The sequence below is a fragment of the Pongo abelii genome, chromosome 18, assembly GCF_028885655.2.
Source record: "Pongo abelii isolate AG06213 chromosome 18, NHGRI_mPonAbe1-v2.0_pri, whole genome shotgun sequence".
Classification (NCBI taxonomy): domain Eukaryota; kingdom Metazoa; phylum Chordata; class Mammalia; order Primates; family Hominidae; genus Pongo; species Pongo abelii.
The window spans coordinates 67,011,073-67,031,691 of record NC_072003.2 but is presented as its reverse complement, the minus strand read 5'-3'; the positions used below and the strand labels follow the sequence as shown (position 1 = coordinate 67,031,691).

Genomic DNA, 20,619 nt, shown 5'->3' with positions numbered 1-20,619 from the left:
GGAGAGATATAGAGGTGGGAGGACAAGAGTTCTCTCTGCCCCTCCACCATCTCAGGGACCTGGGCATGGGCCTGGGTATAGGAGGCCATCCAGCCTGCCTTCAAGCCACTGATGGAAAGAAGCCGATTGGCTGTCCTGGAGTTGATTCATGCTGCTCTGAGCCAGATAGGCATAATGTGCTTCACCTGGCTGTGCTCACAGTGCCCTCATTCCAGCTCCTGTCCCCTTCCAATCCTCACACCCACCCCTGGCTAGAGCTGAATACTAGGCTCTGGCCTCAGGACTCTGCAGAGCACAGAGAGTCTAGGGTCTGTCCCTTCCCAGCACTGGAGAGCAGGGATTCTTAGTGACAACTCCAGTGGACCCCTTGGCTGGGATGATGACATTTTTCCGTCCTCCATTTCTTGCCCAAGCCCTGCCCTCTCCTGTGTACTGAGCTGTGAGCTCATGCTGGCTCAGTCACCCCTATCTGCACTTTCCCAGGACCTGGTCAACCAATGTTCACTTCCTCTTTCCCCCTAATGACAGGCTATGCTTTTGATGCAGGTGGATAGCCCTGCTCTACCAATGGGCCTCTTGTGGGGGCCTCAGGACTGAGGGCTGCTAGGGGCGGTTCTGGGATTGCCGGCCTCCTGCAGGGACCCCTGGGGCAGGCCCCAGCTGTGGCCAGCCTTGGGTGCTGGCCTGGTCTCCGTCATTTGTTTGCCTCCTCTGCCCCATGCTGCTCCAGCTGACCACCCCAAATACTGAGCTGCACCATCCCGTGCCACCCTTCGTTACCCAGAGAGCAAAGAGCCACGCCAGTGTGCAGAGGGCTGCCTGCCTGCCCCTGCCCACCCTCGCCCCAGCGTCTGGAATGAGCCACCTGCATCCACACAGGTGCTTCCTGTGCTTCTTCCTGTTGCCGTTTTTTCTGCTCAGCTTGGCTTCCCCAGCAGGTGGTTAAGGCCCCAGCCAAACCTCTTCATACCTAGCTCTAAAACACTGGGGGGCAGGGCTCCCCAGGGATCTGGATCACCCTCCAGGGGACTGTTGACACCTCACTGGCTCTTCCTGAGGGCAGGCTCCCCAACGTGACACGTCCTGCACAGGCCAAGCTGCTGCCACAGGTACTGGGACATCAGAGTGGCCTCAATGAGTCGGGGAGGCGCTGCCTGTGCACCATCTCCTTGCCCCTGGATACTGGAAGTGCTGAGGGAGAGGGGAAGGGTGGAGAGCCTGTTTCTCTAGCCACGGGTGTGGGCCTCCCTCAGCCCCTCCTTAGAACAGGCCTGCCATTCTGAAGTCCCACCCCACACTCCAGTTCCTCACGCAGGACTCAGCCTTCTGGGGTTAACACATTCACTGGCCAGGGAGCTCTGGGGCAAGGCGAGGCGGGGCAAAGGCAAGCCCTCTCCTGGGATCTGTGCTTCCTGAAGCAGCACAGGTTGGCCGGCTGTTGGGGATCACAGAGTTCAGGCACGTTTGTTATTACAGAGGGGGAGACGGCTGGGGAGGGAAGGGACTTGCTGTCTTGGGTCACAGGTTAGCCATCCAGGTCTCCTGCCTCCCAGGTCTCAGCTCTTCCCCTCCGCAAGGAGCTCCTCTCCCCTGCCATCCAGCTTCAAGGAGCTCCTTCAGCCCCCTCTGCAGAAAGCTGCCCAGGCTGCAGAAGACCCAAACCTGGCATCTGCTGACGCGGATCTGCTGCCCCCTGGTGGGCAGAAGCTCCAGCCACCCCGTGCCTCCTTTCCCTTCCTGTTTTTCCTTTCCCTTCCCCTTTGCTCCCAGGCCACAGCCTGGGATTGGCACCCTTTGGTGTTTTCTGGGCCAACTCCAGTTTAGCTCCACCTTGGGCCGTAGTTCCCAGGCCCAGGGTAGGCCCCACCTGCAGGCTGGACCACCCTTTTCCCCTGCTCTCTTCTCCAAGCCCAGTTCCAGCCTCTGGGCTTTCTTCCACCTGGATTTCCAGGGCAAGTGCACATGGCACTGTCGCAGCTGCAGTGTGGACACACCAGTGTCAGGCAGGGCCACAGCCAGAGGGTGTTGGAGCAGAGGGACAGGAGTGTACCAGGCCATGTAGGAAAGGCATTTTGCTTTTTTATTTTCTGTAAAACTCTGTAAATAAAATACAAAACCAAGGGATGCGGCTGGGCAGCGGCAGGGTGGCCAAGCCCCAGACACTGATTTGTGGCAAGGGATGTGCTGAGCCGAGGCTGGGAGGCACTTGACTGCAGGCACTGACTCTCCAACCCCAGGGGCAACAGAAGAATATATTAGATTTTCATTGCTAGGAATCTGTGGGGGAGGGGTATCTGGAGCCAGCCCTTACCCTCCCTGCCAGTGCCTGGTGAGCCCTGAAAGTGGGGAAAAGGGGCACCAGGAACCCATGGGTAAATAATTTAGAATGCTGTGCTGGCCATGCTGCCAGGCCCAAAGATGCGGGGCAGGGCGTCCAGGGACTCCTCCAGCCGTCGATGGGCAGACTGTCCCTCTTCTCCTGTAATGAGTGAGGATGGGGTCAAGGGTGGCCCTAGCCCCATCCCACTCTCCCACCCCTGGCACCATCTCTCCTACTCCCATCAGCCAAGATGTCCCAGAACTCCACCCATCTCTCCCATCCCCTAGCCTCACCACACTGCTGTAGGCTCTGCCGGGCAGCTTCCCTTACAGCTTCTGTGTCAGTTTGGCAGAGGTACACCAGGGGCTCAATGCCCTCGGGAGCCTGTCAGGGGAGGGAGCATTGAGGTGGGCTCAGGGGAGCAGATGCGAGGGTTTCAGGGGTGGGGGTGCCGGAAGGGGACAGAGGGGTAGGAGGGTTGGCAGGGGTCACCTTGATGCAGCCTAGGGCCAGGCAGCCAGCCACTCGAGTCTGCACGTCCTCATCCTCCAGCTGGTCCAGGAAGCACAGGAGGGCCTGTGGAAGGGCAGGAGGACAGACTTAGCCAGACGCTGGGAGTCCAGGACCCCAGCCCTCGCCCTCAAGGGAGCCGTGTCCGACTCACCCTCTCCCGGAAGGTAGGGCCCAGTGACAGGCTTCGGAGCTGGGTGCTGACAGCAGCCATGACCTTGTTGTTGCCATGGACGAGCAGGGAGCTGAGGGCCCGCAGCCCGTCCCTTCGCAGACGCCCCTCGGGCGCCAATCTCAGGGCCTTCAGCACAACAGCCTGGTCATCTGAGTTCAGATTCCGCACCAGTAACACTGAAAAAAGGGGATATGGTGGGTGGGTGGGCAAGGTGGCAGGGTGAGGAGCCCCCTAGGGTGGGGAAGGCTTGTCCTCATGTCCTCAGACCCAAAGAGGCCACTGTGATCAGGGCCACCACCTCACCCTCCTCAGCGGTCTCAGTCACGTAGGCTTCCATGGTGGGGCTGTCCAAGGTTTCCACAAAACTCCAGAACTGGAAGACCGTGAGCTGCTCTCCAGGCCCTGGCTGGGGCCTTCTGGGCAGCTTCTGCCCCAGGGCATCCTCCAGGAACTTCACACACACTGCAGGAGGCAGTAGCATGGGCCTCAGAGTTTGGGTGAACAACAAGCTTTTAGAAGGGAGAGATGCTCCTATACCAGGCTCAGGTCCAGGGGCCCCCTGTTCAAACCCCACCCATCTGGGTCCTTCTGCTCTAAGGCCCAAGTCTTTGCTGGTCTCCTCGGTGCCCAGTTCATTTATCTGTGTGGGCTGACCTGGCTTCCCCGAGCTTCCTGTCACTGGAAATCTGAGCAAGGGTGGAAGGAGGAAGCAGCCCACTCACCAGCCTCAGCCAAGCCTGGCTGGCGCAGGGAGAGGCGGGCACCATACTGGTTGCAGAAGGTGAGAAGCACCCGCTCCACTGGGCAGAGGAAGCAGCTGAGTCCCTCTGTGCACTGGTCCCAGAAGGTCAGGAAGCCAGGCCGAGAGGCCGAGAACTGCACCACTGTGAGGGGGTGAGGGAAACCATCAGCAATAGGCAGGCAGGTGAGTAGACAGCATGCAGATGGCAGTAGGCTGAGGTAGGAGCTTCAAGGCAGATGGCAGAGCCCGAACCTCCAGGGCCTTTACCTTCCTGGGCAGAGCTGGCCGGGATCTCCCACCGCCTGCTGAACTCGCATACTGCCTCCAGCACTCGGGCTTCCCGCAGCAGCCGCTCCAGGGCCCATGCCTCCTGGCAGCGCAGGGGCCCAAATGTGCCCAGTTTCTGGAGAACATGGGTGGCCAAGTAGCTCAGGCCTCAGGGTAGGGCTTGGGAGGATCGTGCTCAGGGACAAGTCCCAGCATGCACTGGGGGAGGTTGGGGTTGCAGAGTTGGGAGATACTCCATTCAGCAAAGGCCAGATGCCAGGGGCCCTGTGGCACTGGGGTGTGGCACTCAGAGGAGGTATAGAGGACCAGGATGGAAGGGCAGGACTCCCTGGGGTTAGGGGTTACAAGGGAAGGGTGGGGGAACACCATCAGCCTCACCAGCAGGAGGCGACTGCAGTGGTACAGGTGCCGGACCAAGGCAGCGTCCAGAGCTGGACACCCCGTGCTGAGGGGGCGGTCACTGGGTGAGTCTATGCTGTCCTCAGCCCCAGCCTCCAGGCTGCTTGGAGGCCTGAGGGAAAAATGGGGTCAACCACCCCACAGGCACACATCACCACCTGGTCACCAGCGTTTATTTTTATTAAGTTTCCCCCATCCCAGAAAGGAAGAAGATGATGCACCAACAGCAGACAGTGGGGTAAGTTCATGGAGGATTTCCAGAAGGAGGAAGGGGCTGGGACCAGCAGGTGGTAGTAGGGATCTCTGGAGTCAGTCTGCCCCATGCTACCTCCAGCTGGGACCACTGGGGATGGCATGGGTAGGAGTAGGCTGCGGGCGGGATGGTTTATGACAAGTGGACTGCAAAGGGTGCAGGGCATGGGGCTGTAGCCTGGGCAGCAGCAGAGGAAGGAGGGACCTGGCACAACTCTCAACTGGGAACCAGCAAAGGCCACTCCAGGACTGACAGTTGAGGGGCCAGGGCCTCTGGGAGAGTCGGGGTCGAGAAGGAGTGGGGCAGTGCTGGGGTCCCGGGGTGCACGGCGAGACACTGAGAGAGCTCCTTCAAAGGGCAGGTCCAAGGTGAGGCCAAGGGGAAGAGGAGGGGCTGGAGGCACCCAAGCTGATGGGGACCGGCAGGGGAGGCAGACATTGCAGAGATGAGGAGGGCGGTCAGAAGCCCTGGGGACACATGTAGGGTTGGAGACATGGGCAGGAAGGACATGGGAGGGGTGGACACAGGTGCACCTGCCAGCAACTCAGTCCTCACATGCTCCACCTAGCCCTGCCTCACTGTCCTCTCCTTTGACTTTCTCCCAATTCACCTGTTCCACCTTCCCCTGGTCCTGCCTCACCTTTTCCCTCTCACCAAGCCTCACACCCATCTTGCCTAGCCCCCTTACCTGTCCCCAGGAACATCATTGTCTCCATCTTCGTCTTCATTGAGGAAGCTGAAGCTCTCCAAGGCATGCTCCACAGTGATGCTGAGACTGGAGGCCCGGCTGCGAGTCAGACCTTGTCTCTGCTGAGGTTGTGAAAGGCATCAGAGCGGCTGCCGCCCCCTGGCTGCCCTCCCTGGTTGCCCTAGCCCAGCCCAGCCCTCCTCACCATGAGCAGACTCTCTAGTCGGGTCACCTCCTGCTCCAGGCCCTGCAGCTCAGGAAACTGGCCACGGTAGTCATCCAGGGCAGCCATTAGGGCCCCCAGTGCCTCCTCCAGGCTCCTGTCCCCAGACCCTCCGGCTGCCCTTGGGACTGGGGTCTGGACAGCCATGGCCAGGCTAAGGTCTGAATGCTGGGGTGCAGGGGTTGGGGGTGAGGGAGTGGGGCTTAGACTCTGAACCATAGACTCTGGGGGATCTGGGGCAGGGCTTGTGAGGGGTTTCCTACTGGAATGGGCAGGACTTAGGTGGGGGGTTCTGGGGGCTATAGGGTCTGCCTGAGTGTAGGAATTGGAGGCTGGGGGACTACAGGGAAGGGAGTCAGTGCCTGGGAGGGTGGGGTCTGAGTGTTTGGAGGGGCTAGAGAGGGTAGCAAGTTCTAGAGAAGTGGAAGGGCTTACATTTATAAGGATGGGGCTTGTGGTGGGATGGGTGGGGCTTGTGGTAGGATGGGTGGGGCTTGTGGTAGAATGGGTGGGACTTGTGGCAGTCTGGACTAGGCCCATACCACTGGGGATAGGACTTGTAGTGGTGGGAGGTGACATCCTGGTTTTGTGTGTGGGACTTGTGGGGGTATGGGTGGGGCTTGTGGGGGTGTGGGTGGGGCTTGTGGGGGTATGGGTAGGGCTTGGCATAGTGTGGGTGGGGCTTGTGGTAGTCTGGACTGGGCCTATGATATTGAGGGTAGGGCCTGTAGTAGTAAGGGTAGAGATTATGGGCTTGTGGGTGGAGCCTGTAGTAGTGTGAGTAGGGGGGCTTGGAGCACTGTGGGTAGGGGTAATGGCACTATAGGTAGAGCCTGTAGTGGTGTGAGTGGGGCCTGGCAGTTCTGAAGGGCCAGAGTCTGTGGACTTATGAACTGAGTCTAGGTGTGCAGATGGGGCAGGGTCTGTAGATGTGGGGACAGAGCCTGTTGTACCGAGGGTGGAGCTTGTGGCAGAGTCGCCAGTGTCCGGGGCAGGAGGAACAGGACCGGGGTGCTCTCCATGGGTGGGAGCTGGGTGTGTAGGTGGGCTAGGTCCCCAGGCTAGGCTTTCTGGGCCAACGGCCTCCACTGAAGCCTCAGCCAAGGCAGCATCTACACTAGCCTCACTGATGTGGCTCAGAGTCCGACTGTAGGGTGCATGCCCATTTGCCAGGACTGGGGCCACGGCCCCCTCCTCATCCAAGGGCCCAGAGCTGGGGGTCTCAGGCCTACGGAAGGCAACTTGGATGGGAAGGGGCTCGGGCTGCTGCACCAGGGGCCTAGGGGCTGATGAGTGGCGGGCAGTTCCTGAGAGCTGTGGGCTGGATGAGTCATCTGAAGATTCGGATGACAGGGACCATGCTGTCCCATTCTCCAGCTCCTCCTGCCGTCGCAGCATGTTCTGAGAAAGAGGAGAGGGCATTTCAGAACCACCCCCAGGGAGCCTCTGGGGGATGGCGAGGCCTGGACCTGGGCTATGACTCACATAGAAAGCCTGTTCCCGAAGTGAGGGTGTGTCCGGTGGGCTCTGGCTATAGGTGGAGAAGCGCTTGGTGACTGTGGAGGCCTTGTTGACAGAAGAAGCGGCTGAAGGCTGGTCATCCTTGTCGAAGGGGCTGGGAAAGGAAGAGGCTGTTGGCAGGTGCCACAGCCCTCCTGGCCCTCCTCCAAACCTCTCAGCCCCACCAACCTCCATGTGACTTCCAGGCTGAGCTTGATGGTACCAAGGTCATTGATATCCACAGCCACAACCTGGGGCAGGGCAGCAAACAGGTCCTTGGTCTCACAGGAGACACTGCCCACAACCACATGGTTGGCCAGGCCCTTCAGTTCTGTCACCTGTAGCCAAGAGTGCATGGTAGGGTCACAAGGGTGCAGGGGCTATGAGATCATGGGAAATCTGAGGTCTGAATTTGCGTAGAACTTATAAAATGGTCATGGGAGGCTGAGGCAGGAGGATCACTTAAGGCCAGGAGTTCAAGACCAGCCTGGGCAACATGGCAAGACTCTGTCTCAAAAAAAAAAAAAAAAAAAAAATTTAGCCAGGCATGGTGGTGCGCCTGTAGTCCCAGCTACTTGGGAGGCTGAAGTGGGAGGATGGGTTGAGCCCAGGAGTTTGAGACTGCAGTGAGGTATGATTGCACTGCTGCACTCCAGCCTGGGTGACAGAGTGAGACCCGCCATCTCCTAGATAGATAGATAGATAGATAGATAGATAGACGCATGCACGCTCATGGAGCCATAGATGCTTGAAGCAGCCTGGGAGCATGGGAATCACAGAGGTCTGCATGGTAGGGTCACTGAGGTCATAGAGGTCACAGCCTCATGGGAGCTTAGGAGGTCAAATATTCACAGGGTCAGAAGATCATGAGGAGGTCACAGGGTCAGGAGGCCATGATGTCCTAAGAGTCACAAAGATTGTTCCTCTCAGGGCCACAGAGATCATGAAGGGCATGGAATCATATCTTCACAGGGCTATGGAGCCATGAGGGGATCACAGGAGTAAGGGACTCAGGGTAATGGGGGTCACAAGGGGTTCACAGGACCATGGTGGCCTGTCGTCCTGGGCAGAGACATCACCTTAATAGACAGAAATTCCGTGAGTAGAGGGAGAAAGATGGTTTCTTCACTGTCCCACACCTGCTTTCCACTACCCTCAATTCGGCCCCGTAGTTTCCAGCGCTGACGCCCATATTTCATGCAGATCTGGGGGAACAGGTAGGATGAGGCAGCCTAGGTCTTGGGACTCTACCGACCCAGCCCTCCCCTGCACATTCTCATACCTCATACTGATCGCCCACACACAGCCTGGCGAAGCCAGCCAGCCCTGAGAGTTGGAGGAGAAGGGGAGAAGTCGGTGAGCCATATTGGGGGTCTTCAGCATACTCCCTCCAGCCCCCCACCTGCCCCCACAACTCAGTACCTTTCATTCGGAGATGAAACTCGCCCAGCTGTGCCTCCAGCTCGCTCTCCAGCAGACACATGCTCTGGAAGGGAGGGGCAGGGACAGGAGGGGGTCAAGAGCCAGCCACTAGCCCTGCCACACCCTGTGCCTCTGCCTCATGGGCACCCATCCCTCACCTCCGTGTACTCTCGATGCCCCCGAGTGGCCTCTGCCAGGCTGTCCCGGGCCTCTCGGCTCCCCGGGGACCCAGTGGTGTAGGCACGGACCATGTTGTAGGCACCATCCCGGAGACGCCGCTGGACACAGTATGCCTCATACAGCTCATCGATCTGGGAAGGTGAGTGAGGTGACAGTAGGGGGACTGAGACTCACCTCTGGGGTTACTCACCTCTGAGGTTGCTCACCCAGGGCCTGGCACCACCCCTCTTCTCCCTATGATATCCAACCCCCGACCCCACTCTACACACATGCTGCACTGGTACCTTGCTGGCATGGAACTCCAGTCGTCGCAGGAAGCGTTCAATGGACTTGACTTGCTGGGGGAGAGGTGGGTCAGGAGGGGCCTGAGGCCCAGGGCCCTTACCCTCCCTGTGAGCCAACCCCTTCCAGTACCATTCCATGCATACTCACCTTGTCCAGATCATACAGGAAGCCCTGCAGGGGGTGGGGAGAAGAGGCAAATATTTAGGAGGGATGAGGAGGACTCCAGCAGAAGCACTCAGACTCGTCACAGCCCCCCTCTCTCACACCACAGTCCACAAGCACTCCCGTCACAGAAGCAACTGATGCCCCTTCCTGCTGGTCTAGCCCTTGGTGGATGCTGGTAGCACAGATCTGGTCCCTTCAACCCCCTCCAGGACCCCTCTTTCCACCTCTTCCCTGGGATTCCTTTTCCTGCAGCCCCCTGGGGAGAGCTCTGTGCTTCCTTGTGCAAGGTTCCCTCTGCAGGGGAACTCCCATCAAGACCCGGCAGAAGTGTTCCCTCCTCCGGGAAGCCCTAATCTCTTCCCAAGAAGCACCATGCAGCAGTACCACTGCTCAGTACCACTGCAGCAGAATCTCCTGCTGTCCATGTCTGTAGGGGTCCCACCTACCCCACTGGAAGCTCCTGGAGCAGGTACTGAGTCCCAAGCAGAAAGTATGCACAGCAGTTTGGGGATAGAAAAGCCCCCCAGCCTTTCCTGATATCCCCTTTTCTACTCACACCTGAACCAGATCACTTCAGAAAATAGCCCAGATATCACCCAGGGCTCCTGAACCAGATCACTTCAGAAAATAGCCCAGATATCACCCAGGGCTGCCCTTGCCCAGCCCTCCACACCAAAGAGGCAAAGGGCATCCCTACCTCCCGCCACTCACCAAGCGGGAATTCCTCTTGGACTCCCTTATCTGCCCCTGGAGTTTCTCCTGCTCCTGCTGGTGCACTTCCAAGTAGGCCCTGAGGAAAGGGGCGACCACAAGTATGAACTCGGCTCTCCAGCCTCATGCTGCCCAGGGTGCAGACAGCAGGGAGAGGGGATGGGGCTGGAGAAGGTTCCTGCTAGCAGGATGCGGGCTTGGGGAGGGATCTCGGGACAGGGCTGGGAAGAGAGGAACTGCTCACGTCAGGCCCCGCTTCAGCGCCGTGTACACCAGGTCCAGCCGCTCGGGCTGCGGCACCTTGGCGGCGGGGTGAGCCACGGAAAACATCCTGGACACTCGGGAGAGCGCGGGGGGTTTCCGTGGGGGCCCCGGCGGGCTGAAGACCGGGAAGCTCCTGAAGGAGAGGCTGTCCTCAGAAAGAGGAGAGCAGGAGTCCCCCAGACTCTCACTACGCACCCCCAGACCCTCACTAGCGCCCAGTCCCAGCCCCATCTGACACCCTTTGAACCTACCAACCCTGCGCGGCCGTGTACCTGGGCCCCCGCTCGTGGCTGCCGAGGACGCCTGCGAAGGACTGGCTCCTACTGACCCGGGCGCTGAGCAGGCGGCGCTGCGGCCGCACCGACAGGGACATCATAGAGTGAGTCCGCGCGGGGCTCCCTGTGGGGGATCGGGGGGGTGTCCAGTACCAGTCGGATCCCCGAAGCCCTCTCTCACGCAGCGGGATCCAGGGCTGGCGCAGGTCTTTCCTGTCGCTAGGCACAGCTGCCCCAGCGGGCTCCGGCCGGGTCCTCCTAGTCCCGCCGACCCGGGCGCTAATGACAGGCCAGCTGCAGGCGACTCGGCCTCGGACTCAGCGTGGCCTCGGCTCGGCCCCCACTTCCTGCCGAGGTGCGGGCTCCGCCTGCCGCGGGGCAGGAAGGGGGGTCGCGCGGGGACCCTTCTCCGGCTGCGAAGGGGCAGGAAAGGGGCGGTGCGCGCGAAGAATGTGCGGAAGCGCCTGTTTACCCGGGGGCGGGGCAGCCTCCCCAGCCCTGCCCCCGATGTCCCCCCAGGGCACCCGGAGCTCGGGCCCCCCACCCCGGGAGGCCAGGGAGGTCACGGGGCGGGGCGGGGCCACGCTCGGAGCCCTGCGGAGCTGCCCGACAGGCCCAGCCGGTGCGGGTTTGTCGCCCGCCCCCCGCCCGCCAGCGTGACCTGCTACCCCCAGCCCCCACCGGCCCCGGCGTCCCGGCGCCCTCCGGGCAGGGGGATTCCCAGAGCTGGGCGCGATGCCGAGAAGGGCCCCGCCCCCTCCTCTTTCCTGCGGCTCCCACCTGGAAACTGAGTCACGGACGTGCGCCTCCACCCCGGCATCGGCGGGGAGAGCTCCTCGGCAGACCCCCACCCCGCTTCGGCGAAACACGCACTCCTGGCCCCCGAACCCGGCCTGCGCCCCCTGGGGCCAGTCCCTGAGCTTTCGCAGCCCCGAGCCGGGTCCTACCTCTCTTCTTGGTGTTCATGGTGGGTCCGGGACGGCCGCCGACCCGCGCTCGCCCCCCGCGGACCCTCCGGCCCTAGCCACTTCGAGCCGCCCGGCTGGGCTCCCGGCTTGCTCCCAGCGGCTCTGGCTCGGCTTCGGCTCCTCCCGGCGCCGCCCCCCGCCCAGTTCCTGCCGCCTGACTCAGCCCGCCTGGATGGGGCGGGACCGGTGACTGGGGTTCCCCTCGGGGAGGGGACCGACGGGGGGGTTGGGGGGTCTTCTCGGCTGGGGTCAGTAATGTGCGTAAAGGGATTTGAGCATGGGGATGAATATGAAGGGATAGAATGAAGGCGCTAAGTGGAGGAAGTATCGGACATTAGGGTAGGGGGCTTAAAGAGTCGCTGTTGAGGCCGGGCGCGGTGGCTCACGCCTGTAATCTCAGCACTTTGGGAGGCCGAGGCGGGCGGATCACGAGGTCAGGAGTTCGAGATCAGCCTGACCAACAACGTGAAACCCCGTCTCTACTAAAAATACAAAAATTAGCCGGGCGTGGTGGCGCGCGCCTGTAATCCCAGCTACTCAGGAGGCTGAGGCAGGAGAATCGCTTGAACCCGGGAGGTGGCGCCACTGCACTCCAGCCTGGGCGACAGAGCGGGACCCCGTCTCCCCCAAAAAAGAGTGGCTGTTGAGCAGTGCTAAGGCTGAACACACAGAGGGCTGAGAGCTGGGGTTCTAAGTGTGCGAAGGTGGATAGTAGGGGGCTGAAGAGTGGAAGGATGGGCTAAGGGTGCTGACTGGAGGGGCTGTGCCAATGGAGGGCGGAGAGTTAGGGCATTGATCACCAGGGGTCTGACAGGCTGAGAAGAGAGGCAGAAAGTGTGAGACTAGATCCACCCCATAGTGTGTGCTGCTGCGCCAAGAGAGATGCAGAGAAGGAACTGGATGCAGAGTCCCACAGCCCCATGCACCACCCCATCCCTACTCCCACAGAGGGAGTGCTCAGCCTGAGCACTCCCCTCTTCCCAGGACCCAGGGGAAAGGATCAGGTCTGGCTGCCAGCCAGGGCCTCCTCCCTAGTCAAGCTGCATCCTAGGCTAATGCCCCATCCTTCCTGCCCCCAGCTCACATGGGCCTCTCAGGTTCTGCGTTCCCATCCTGATCCCCATCCCCAGTATCTCTCTTTTTTTTTTCTGTGTCTCCCAGGCTGTAGTGCAGTGGCACGATCTTGGCTCACTGCAACCTCCGCCTCTCACATTCAAGCGATTCTCCTGTCTCAGGCTCCCAAATAGCTGGTATTACAAGCACCCGCCACTATGCCTGGCTAACGTTTGTATTTTTAGTAGAGATGGGGTTTCACCATGTTGGCCAGGCTGGTCTCGAACCCCTGTCCTCAAGTGATCAGCCTGCCTCATTCTCCCAAAGTGCTGGGATTACAGGCATGAGCCACCACGCCCAGCCTATCTCTTCTTTGAATATCCCATGTCCACCTCTAGCCTGGATAGATGCCACCATGCCTATCCCTCCCTTGACCTTGGAGGAGCTGGATGCTCCCCCATCCCATAAACACTCTTGCTCCTTGAGGCTCAATTCTCCCATACTGTGCTTACTTTCTCCCCAAGAGGCTGGGTTGGGCCCAGGGGTCTGCATTTCCAAAAGTTCCCCCTCCCCCCGACAGATTCAGATGCAAGAGGTCCAGGGACCTCAGTTTGAGATATGTTATTCTTCCCTCCTCCTTGAAGGCGAAGCCTGGGTACCCTGCACCCTACACTGGTGACCTGTGCATTCCCATGGACTGCCTGCCTAATGTTGGCCTCTCTGGTCCCTTCAGCCATCCCCAGCCTTATCACCTGCCTTTGGAATGCCCCCTTCCTAAACCACAACCACACTGATGCAACCCTCAGGCTTTCCATCACCCCCACCTCACCTGCCTTTTACCTGAGACCTCTGGCCCGTTGAGCCCTCACCCATTTATTCACTTATTCACTGAGTGGCAACCTTGTGCCAAGCATGTGCCAGTCACTGGAGATACAGCCCAGAATTTCACAGACACCACCCTGTGCAGAGCTCACAGTCCGCCTCTGCTTTCTTTTTTTCTGCTAGCTCCCTCCTACCTTCTCTTCTGTACCTTCCCTGCACAGCCTCCTCCCCAGCCTGGATCCACAGCCACCATCCCATCACTTGCCTGCTGCAAGTATCCTTAGCACTGTGCGCCTCTCTCCCAGCTGGCAGAAACCAGCCCTGGGGAACCCAACTCCTGGACTTCTCTACACCTGCACACAGGTTGTCAGGACTTGCCAGAGGTCTTGGCACAGCAGCCTGGCTGGAATCACAGAGCAATCCTCAACCTTGGCCAGGCCCTCACTGCCCACCTGGCAAATCCTCAAGTGTGACCCTAGTCATCTTTCTCCTTTTGGGGTGTTTCAGACTTTCTCCACAAGTCTCAGACAAGCTCAAGTCACTCCCACATGAAAAATAAAAACGGGCTGGGTGCGGTGGTTCATGCCTATAATCCCAACACTTTGGGAGGCAGAGGCGGGTGGATCACTTGAGGTCAGGAGTTCGAGACCAGCTTGGCCAACATGGTGAATCCCCATCTCTGCTAAAAATACACAAATTAGCTGGGAGTGGTCGTGCATGCCTGTAGTGCCAGCTACCTGGGAGGCTGAGGCAGGAGGATCGCTTGAACCTGGGATGCAGAGGCTGCAGAGAGCTGATATCGTGCCACTGCACTCCAGGCTGGGTGACAGAGCGGGAGTCTGTCTCAAAAAAAAAAAAAAAAAAAAAAAAAGAAAACCCTGGAAACTGTCCAGATGCTTGTCAATGAATAATAGAATTACCATATAGCAAAAAGAATGAAAAATATACAGTGACATGCAACAATATGGGTGAATCTGAGAGCAAACCCTAGAGAGGACAAATGTATGACCTTGATAATAAGTTCAAAAGCAAGCAAAACTAATCTATGGTGATAGAAGTCAGCCTGGGAGTCTCCCTTCAGGTGTTGTGACTGAAGAGGCCACAAGGGTCTTCCAGGGTGCTGGTAATGTCCTATTTCCTGCTCTGGGTTAAATTTCCTGATCCTATATGAGTGTGTTCTCTTATGAAAATGTACAGAGTTGTACACTTAGGACATACACACTTTTTGTGTTCCTATTATATTTCAATGTAAAATTGGTTATAAATAATTACAAAATGTTGGGCCGGTGCGGTGGCTTACGCCTATAATCCTAGCACTTTGGGAGGCTGAGGCAGGTGGATCACTTGAGGCTAGGAGTTTGAGACCAGCCTGGCCAACATGGTGAAACCCTGACTCTATTAAAAATACAAAAATTAGCCAGGTGTGGTGGCATGTCCTGTAGTCCCAGCTACTCGGGAGGCTGAGGCATGAGAATTGCTCAACCCGGGAGGCAGTGAGCCGAGGTCGCGCTGCACTACAGCCTAGGTGATAGAGCAAGATTCTTTCTAAAAAAAAAAAAAATTACAAAAAAGAAATGACTCAGCCCAGTGCAGCGGCTCATGCCTGTAATCCTAGTACTTTGGGAGGCCGAGGCAGGTGGATCACCTGAAGTAAGGAGTTCGAGACCAGCCTGACCAACTTGGTGAAACCCCATCTCTACTAAAAAAAAATAATAATTTAAAAAATAATAATAATTAAAAAATACAAAATTAGCCGGGCGTGGTGGCGCATGACTGTAATCCCAATTACTCGGAAGACTGAGGCAGGAGAATCGCTTGAACCCGGGAGATGGAGGTTGCAGTGAGCCAAGATCGCACCATTGCACTCCAGCCTGGGCGACAAGAGCAAAACTCCATCTCAAAAAAAAAAAAAAAAAAAAAAAAAAAAGACTGCCTGTGGACCTTCAGCTACCCCATTCCTTACTCCATCTCTCTCCTCTCCTTTCAAAGCCAAGTGTCTTGAAGAAATGTCTACCTGCATTTTCTCACTACACCCGCCTGCTCCTCTTCCCACCCTGGTCCAGTTTCTGTACCCACCACTGGACAAGGTCACCAGTGACCTCCCTGTTGCTGAACCCAGTGCCCATGTTTTATCCTCATCCTGCTTGACCTCAGCAAAGCTTTGGACTTTGTGGTTCCCCTCCTCTTCTTTAAGCCCTTCCTTCCCCTGAATTTCAAGAGACAATACACTGGTTTTCTATCTACCTCTCTGGCTGCATATCTTACTTTCCCACAGAGGCCCCTTCTCTCCTCCCATCCCTGAATGGGACTTATCCTCCCCGCCCTTGTGCTGTGCACAGATCCCGCATCTCAATGCCATCTAAATGTTGCCAGCTTCCTTATCTCTCCTCCACCCAAGCCACTCTTCTGAGCACCAGGCCTCTGTATCCAACTGCCTGCTTGCTGCCTCCCCAGATGCTGCGTGCACTGTCATAGTGCATGCTGGGTTTGAGGTTCCCAAACCAAATTCACCACTTTCCACCTGACTCTCCCCAGTCTCAACTTCTCCATGACACCCCACCATCTATGTACCCCGTTGTTCAAGACAGAAACTAGGAGTCATCCTGGATGTCTCATCTCAGTTAGCCCCCATGACCACTCAGTCACCCCCTCCTGCCAGGTCTGGCTCTTAAATCTCTCTGCAATCTGCTCCCTCACCTCTACCCCTATAGCCAGAATTCAGGTCCAAGCCATCACCAACTCTCCCCTCGAGCCCTACAGCTGGGCTTCTGATGAGCTAGAACCTTCCTGAGGGACTTCCTGTCTCCACTCTAACCTGCAATCATCCATTCATTATTCAGTAACAACACTGACCTTAAAATTGTGGCCACTTGACGGTGCCAAAAACTGTCCTTTATCGAGAGCATTCTATATGCCAGGCATTGAGCTTAGCAAACATCATCTCATTTAATCCTGGCAACAGCCTTATGGGGGTAAGTCCTATTAGCCCCACTTCGCACCTGAGAAACCTGTGGCTGTGTGACCTTGGGCAAGACACTTATTCAGCCTTTTGGGCTTCAGACACCCATCTGTAAAAAGAGGACAATAATAATAATAACAACAGCTATTTCCCAAGGCTGCTGGGAGGATGAAATGAGATCTCCTCTCATGAGGATGTCCCTCTATAGGAAGTGTTTGGGGAAGGGAGAATTGTATGTGGGGTAGGGACGTTGAGGTGGACTCACTATACCGAATTTTTTTTTTTTTTAAGACAAGGTCTCACTCTGTCACCCAGGTCTCAGTGCAGTGGTGTGTTCATAGCTCACTGCAGCCTTGAACTCCTGGGTTTCAGTTTCAGTGCAGTTTCAGTTTCAGTGCAGTGGTGCGTTCATAGCTCACTGCAGCCTTGAACTCCTGGGCTCAAGCGATCTTACTGCCTTAGCCTCCTAAGGAGCTGGAACCACAGGCATGCACCACCATGCCTAGCTAACATCTCACTGTAAACACACAACAAATACTAACTGCTGTTATTTTTAACAGTCACACGGCCGGGTGTGGTGGCTCACGCCTGTAATCCCAGCACTTTGGGAGGCTGAGGCCGGCGGATCATGAGGTCAGGAGGTCAAGACCATCCTGGCTAACACGGTGAAACCCCATCTCTACTAAATATACAAAAAAAAAATTAGCCGGGCGTGGTGGCGGGCGCCTATAGTCCCAGCTACTCGGTAGGCTGAGGTGGGGAGAATGGCGTGAGCCCGGGAGGTGGAGCTTGCAGTGAGCCAAGATCGCGCCACTGCACTCCAGCCTAGGCGACAGAGCGAGACTCCATCTCAAAAAACAAAACAAAACAAAACAAAAAAAACAGTCACATAGGTGCTAAGTGTCAAGACCATGATTCAAACCCAGGCTGTCTGACCCCAGGACTCTAAATCTTTAATATCACTCTATTCAGACTGATGTGAAATAGCCACAGCCACTCTTGTCCCAGGGAGAAAACCCAGACTCTCTAACATGACCCACGAGGCCCTTCAGGATTTGTCCTGTCCCTCACATTCTTTCAGCCACTCCTCCCCTCCCAGTCCCCTGCTTTCTCTGTTCCAGCAACTGAGACCCTCTCTCAATACCTGCAAGGTTCTTCAGAATCTGACCAGCAGCCCCCATCACTCCTATTCCTTCTTCCCATTACTCAGCCCCAAGTCCCTCTCCTTCCTCAAGTCTACCCTATGACTTCTTCCTCCAGGAAGCAGGCCCTGGGTTGGTTCCCCCTTTTTGACTTCCTCCCTCTGAACCCCGAGACCATATAACCCAGTTGTCAGTTCTCCTTTAGGGCCTGTCTTCCCACCAGACTGAACCTTGTGAGACCTGGGGCATATCTGCTTGACTCACCACAGTGCTGTGGGGGTCCTGTAGCACCTGGGAGATGAAGGAAGGGGAGCAGTGGGGGAAGCTGGGCTGCCTAGACACGGGAACAGCAGGTCCTGAGCTGTTTGTTGGTGGGGAGGATTTCAAGTCTGTGTCCACCCCAACTCCCCTACCCCACATGCAATCCTCCCTCTCCCTTCCCTCTGGCTGATGGTATCATATACCATCAGCAAGTGGGGCTCTGCTCCCTGGGATGGTGCAGGGTGGGGATCCCCTGGGATTCTGGACTTGGAAACAGCTGACTGTTCCATCACTTTTCTCTCTCTGGTTGGCCCTCTGCTGCCACCATCCCCTGAGTCCCATAGGAACCAGGATGTCTAACTGTTGGTACAAATGACCATCATAATGTCCATCTGAGTGACCGCTTCGGGAGATGGGTGGGCAGGATTGCCCTTGCTGGGTGAGAGCAGGTAGGGAAAGAGCTGAATCCCTTGAGCTAAGGCAGAAGGGCCACCTCAACTGGTGGGGGACTGGCTAATAAGAACCAGGGGACTCTCTGGGCTCATGTCAGCCCTATAGTCTGTTCCCAGGATGGGAAATAACCCAGATCCAAGGTTCCAAAGGTTATGGGGCTTGCAGCAGAGCCAGGTCAGGATGGCCGTGAGTGGAGCCCTGACCTGTCCGCATGGCCCCAGATCCTGCAGCCCCGCTATACTTCCTACACACCAAGACTGGCACACCCGGGTGCAGCGGAATATCCCGCCACCTGGGCTGCCCATTTCAGCACTGTGCCAGGCCAGCTGCCTCTCTGGGAGTCCCCGGGTCTAGCCCCGCCCCGCCCCGGGGCCGCCCCGACCGAGGTAAACAGAGGCTAAAAATAACCTGGGCAAGGGGCGGCTGCAAGGGAGAAGGGGGTCCCCTCTGAGCCTGTCCTTGTCTCCATGGCAACTGCCCCCAAACCCGGCGGCTGACGTCATCTCGCAGCTGCCCAAGCGTATAGGAGGGAGGGGGAGCGGCGCAGCCCCGGACCCCCCACCCCGGAACCGGGCGGAGGCTGTCGGGTGGCCTCACTTCCTGCCGGCCCCCTCCCTGGTCAGCTGGTTACATTCCCTGGCCGCGCGCTGGGAGCCAGGCGGCCTCCCCCGGGCCGGGCCTGGCCAGGGCTGAGTCGGAGAGGCGGCGCAGAGGGGCCGCCGTGACTCACCCGCGCCCTCCCCGCCCGCTTCTCCCCAGCAGGACCCAGGCCGGAGTCCTGAGTCCTCCCCTCACCCGCACCCAAACCCAGACCCCTGGGGCCGCTCACCTTGCTCCTCTCTCCCGCCGCAGTCACAGGACCCAAGCCGGAGATGGGGGTGGAAGAAGGAGCTATGCCAGTCCTCTTTGTCCCGCTGGAGTATTTTGTACCTCAGTCCCCAATTATCATCCCTCTCCTCCCTCCAATACCACGGAGGTGGGTGTCGCAGGGGCAAGGATTCAGATCTAATCTCCGCTTCTCCCAAACCAGCTGTGTGACCTTGAGAATACTACTAACCTCTCTGGGCCTGTTTCTGCATCTGCCAGATGGTCATAACCCTCCTCAGATGCTGTGCGTTGGCCGAATGCGGCAGGCCCAGGGCGCGGCCCAGCAGATTGCAGCCAGGGCACAAGGATTGTTACATGAGGCTGCGCACAGTAGGTGCTGGGGCGGCCAGCCTGGACACGCGTTAGAACTGGCTGGGGAGGGTCTGTAGGGGAGGCCGGACTCAGGCCTCACCCTGGAGAGGAGGACAAAGGGTGCTGAATCTGGACTGAATCCGACCTCTAGCCCTGGTGAGCAGCCCTTTGCCCAAACCAGTTCTGCAGAGTGCCCAGGCCCGGCTGTTGCAGGAACCTTGCGCCAACCTCCATTTCCAGGGAAAAGCTCTGTTCCCCGACAAGGACGATCCTCTCCGGCTTCGGCTACGCTAGGTTTGTGCGGAGAGCCCGGCTCCAGCCCAGGCTTGGTCACCTCGGGGCCGGCCACAAAGCCGCTTAGGCCGGCCCCTAGGGCTAGGAGGATTAGCTCAGCTCCTAGGCCGGCCCGCAACCTTCGTCGCCCCCTCCCCATTTCCAGCCCAGCCTCTCCTGCGGGGAAAGCAGCAAGGGCTCCCGTGGAGCGCGCGTGTCAGGGCCCAGGCTGGCGCCTTGAGTCCGCCCTCTGGCTTGGCCCACCCCAGCGCCCCGGGGCACCGGCCGCCAGGGCCTTTGCCGTGGGAGGAAGGCAGCAGCGCCAGGCGCTGCAGGCCTGGAGGCGGCGGCTTTTGTGGGAGAAGCTGCGTTCTCCACGCCCGGGGGGAGGGGAGGAAAGACAAGGCGCGGCCGGGGTCCGGGGGATGGGGTGAGGCGGGACAGAGCCGCAGATCCCGGACCCACCGGGCGGCTCCGGCGGGGGGGCACCAGAACCTCCGCGCCTGCTCCCCGCCAGGCCTGCAGCCCCGGAAACGGCGCGGACACTCACATGGCTGCGCTGGGCTGCGCGGACCTCGCGCTGTCCTTGCGCTCGGAGGTGCCCGGCCTGGTCGCGCCGCAGCTGCCGCTGTCGCCGCCGCCGGCGCCGGCCCCTCCCTCCGCCCGCCGCCCCGCCGCCCCTCCTCTGGCCCGCTGGGCCCCACCCACTGCGCTCCCGCGGCTCCCGCACCCCTGGAGGCGCCCACGGCTCGCTCCGCCCTCTCGGGTAACGGGGCAGGCCGGTGGCCCATGCAGCCCACCAGCTTGCAGGGAGGGCAGACCCTGGGGGATGTGAGGGCGGCTTTCTGGGAACCTCACGCAGATCCTAAAACGATGAGCGCCAGGGAGCCCCGCCTGCTTGTCCCCTCCCCAGATCCCTCGGGCTCTGGAGACCTTGCGGGCCCCCTGTCTGTGGCCACCTGAAATAGGTCCTGGAGCTGCTACTGCTGGCTTAGGCTGGTTGGTGGAAAGGATCCAGGGCTGTTTCGGTGAAGGCCTTGGGGAGTCCAGAAGCCGCCTGGCACCTTCTGGGTCCAGACGCTGCCCTTCAGCCCTGCCATTTCAGCCAG

General features: G+C 58.7%; 1 protein-coding gene across 9 annotated transcripts; it reads right to left on the bottom strand.

The window, feature by feature from the left end:
• Positions 1-2,059: 2,059 nt before the first annotated feature.
• Positions 2,060-20,186, bottom strand: RIPOR1 (RHO family interacting cell polarization regulator 1). 9 transcript variants are annotated; one of them, XM_054534968.2, is made up of 22 exons: positions 20,061-20,186; positions 10,377-10,524; positions 10,106-10,258; positions 9,862-9,940; positions 9,133-9,156; positions 8,985-9,038; positions 8,679-8,831; positions 8,521-8,584; positions 8,381-8,424; positions 8,178-8,303; positions 7,288-7,436; positions 7,084-7,213; positions 5,581-6,999; positions 5,376-5,497; positions 4,414-4,546; positions 4,015-4,150; positions 3,728-3,889; positions 3,309-3,467; positions 2,985-3,181; positions 2,813-2,896; positions 2,614-2,704; positions 2,060-2,479 (listed from the first exon to the last, which is right to left on the bottom strand). In XM_054534968.2, the coding sequence occupies exons 2-22, from the start codon at positions 10,499-10,501 to the stop codon at positions 2,382-2,384; spliced, it is 3,702 nt and encodes a 1,233-aa protein (XP_054390943.1). In that variant the 5' UTR covers positions 10,502-10,524; positions 20,061-20,186; the 3' UTR covers positions 2,060-2,381. The 9 variants fall into 9 exon arrangements, with proteins under 9 accessions (XP_054390943.1, XP_063573755.1, XP_054390944.1 ...); XM_063717685.1 differs by having other exon boundaries at positions 5,376-5,494; XM_054534969.2 differs by having other exon boundaries at positions 10,398-10,524.
• Positions 20,187-20,619: the final 433 nt, after the last annotated feature.

Coding starts and splice junctions, on each gene's coding strand:
- RIPOR1 (XM_024233765.3), bottom strand. Junction 8,304..8,380: donor GTGTGGGCGATCAGTATGAG/GTATGAGAATGT, acceptor CTGTTCCCCCAG/ATCTGCATGAAATATGGGCG. Junction 3,182..3,308: donor GACTGAGACCGCTGAGGAGG/GTGAGGTGGTGG, acceptor CCCTTTTTTCAG/TGTTACTGGTGCGGAATCTG.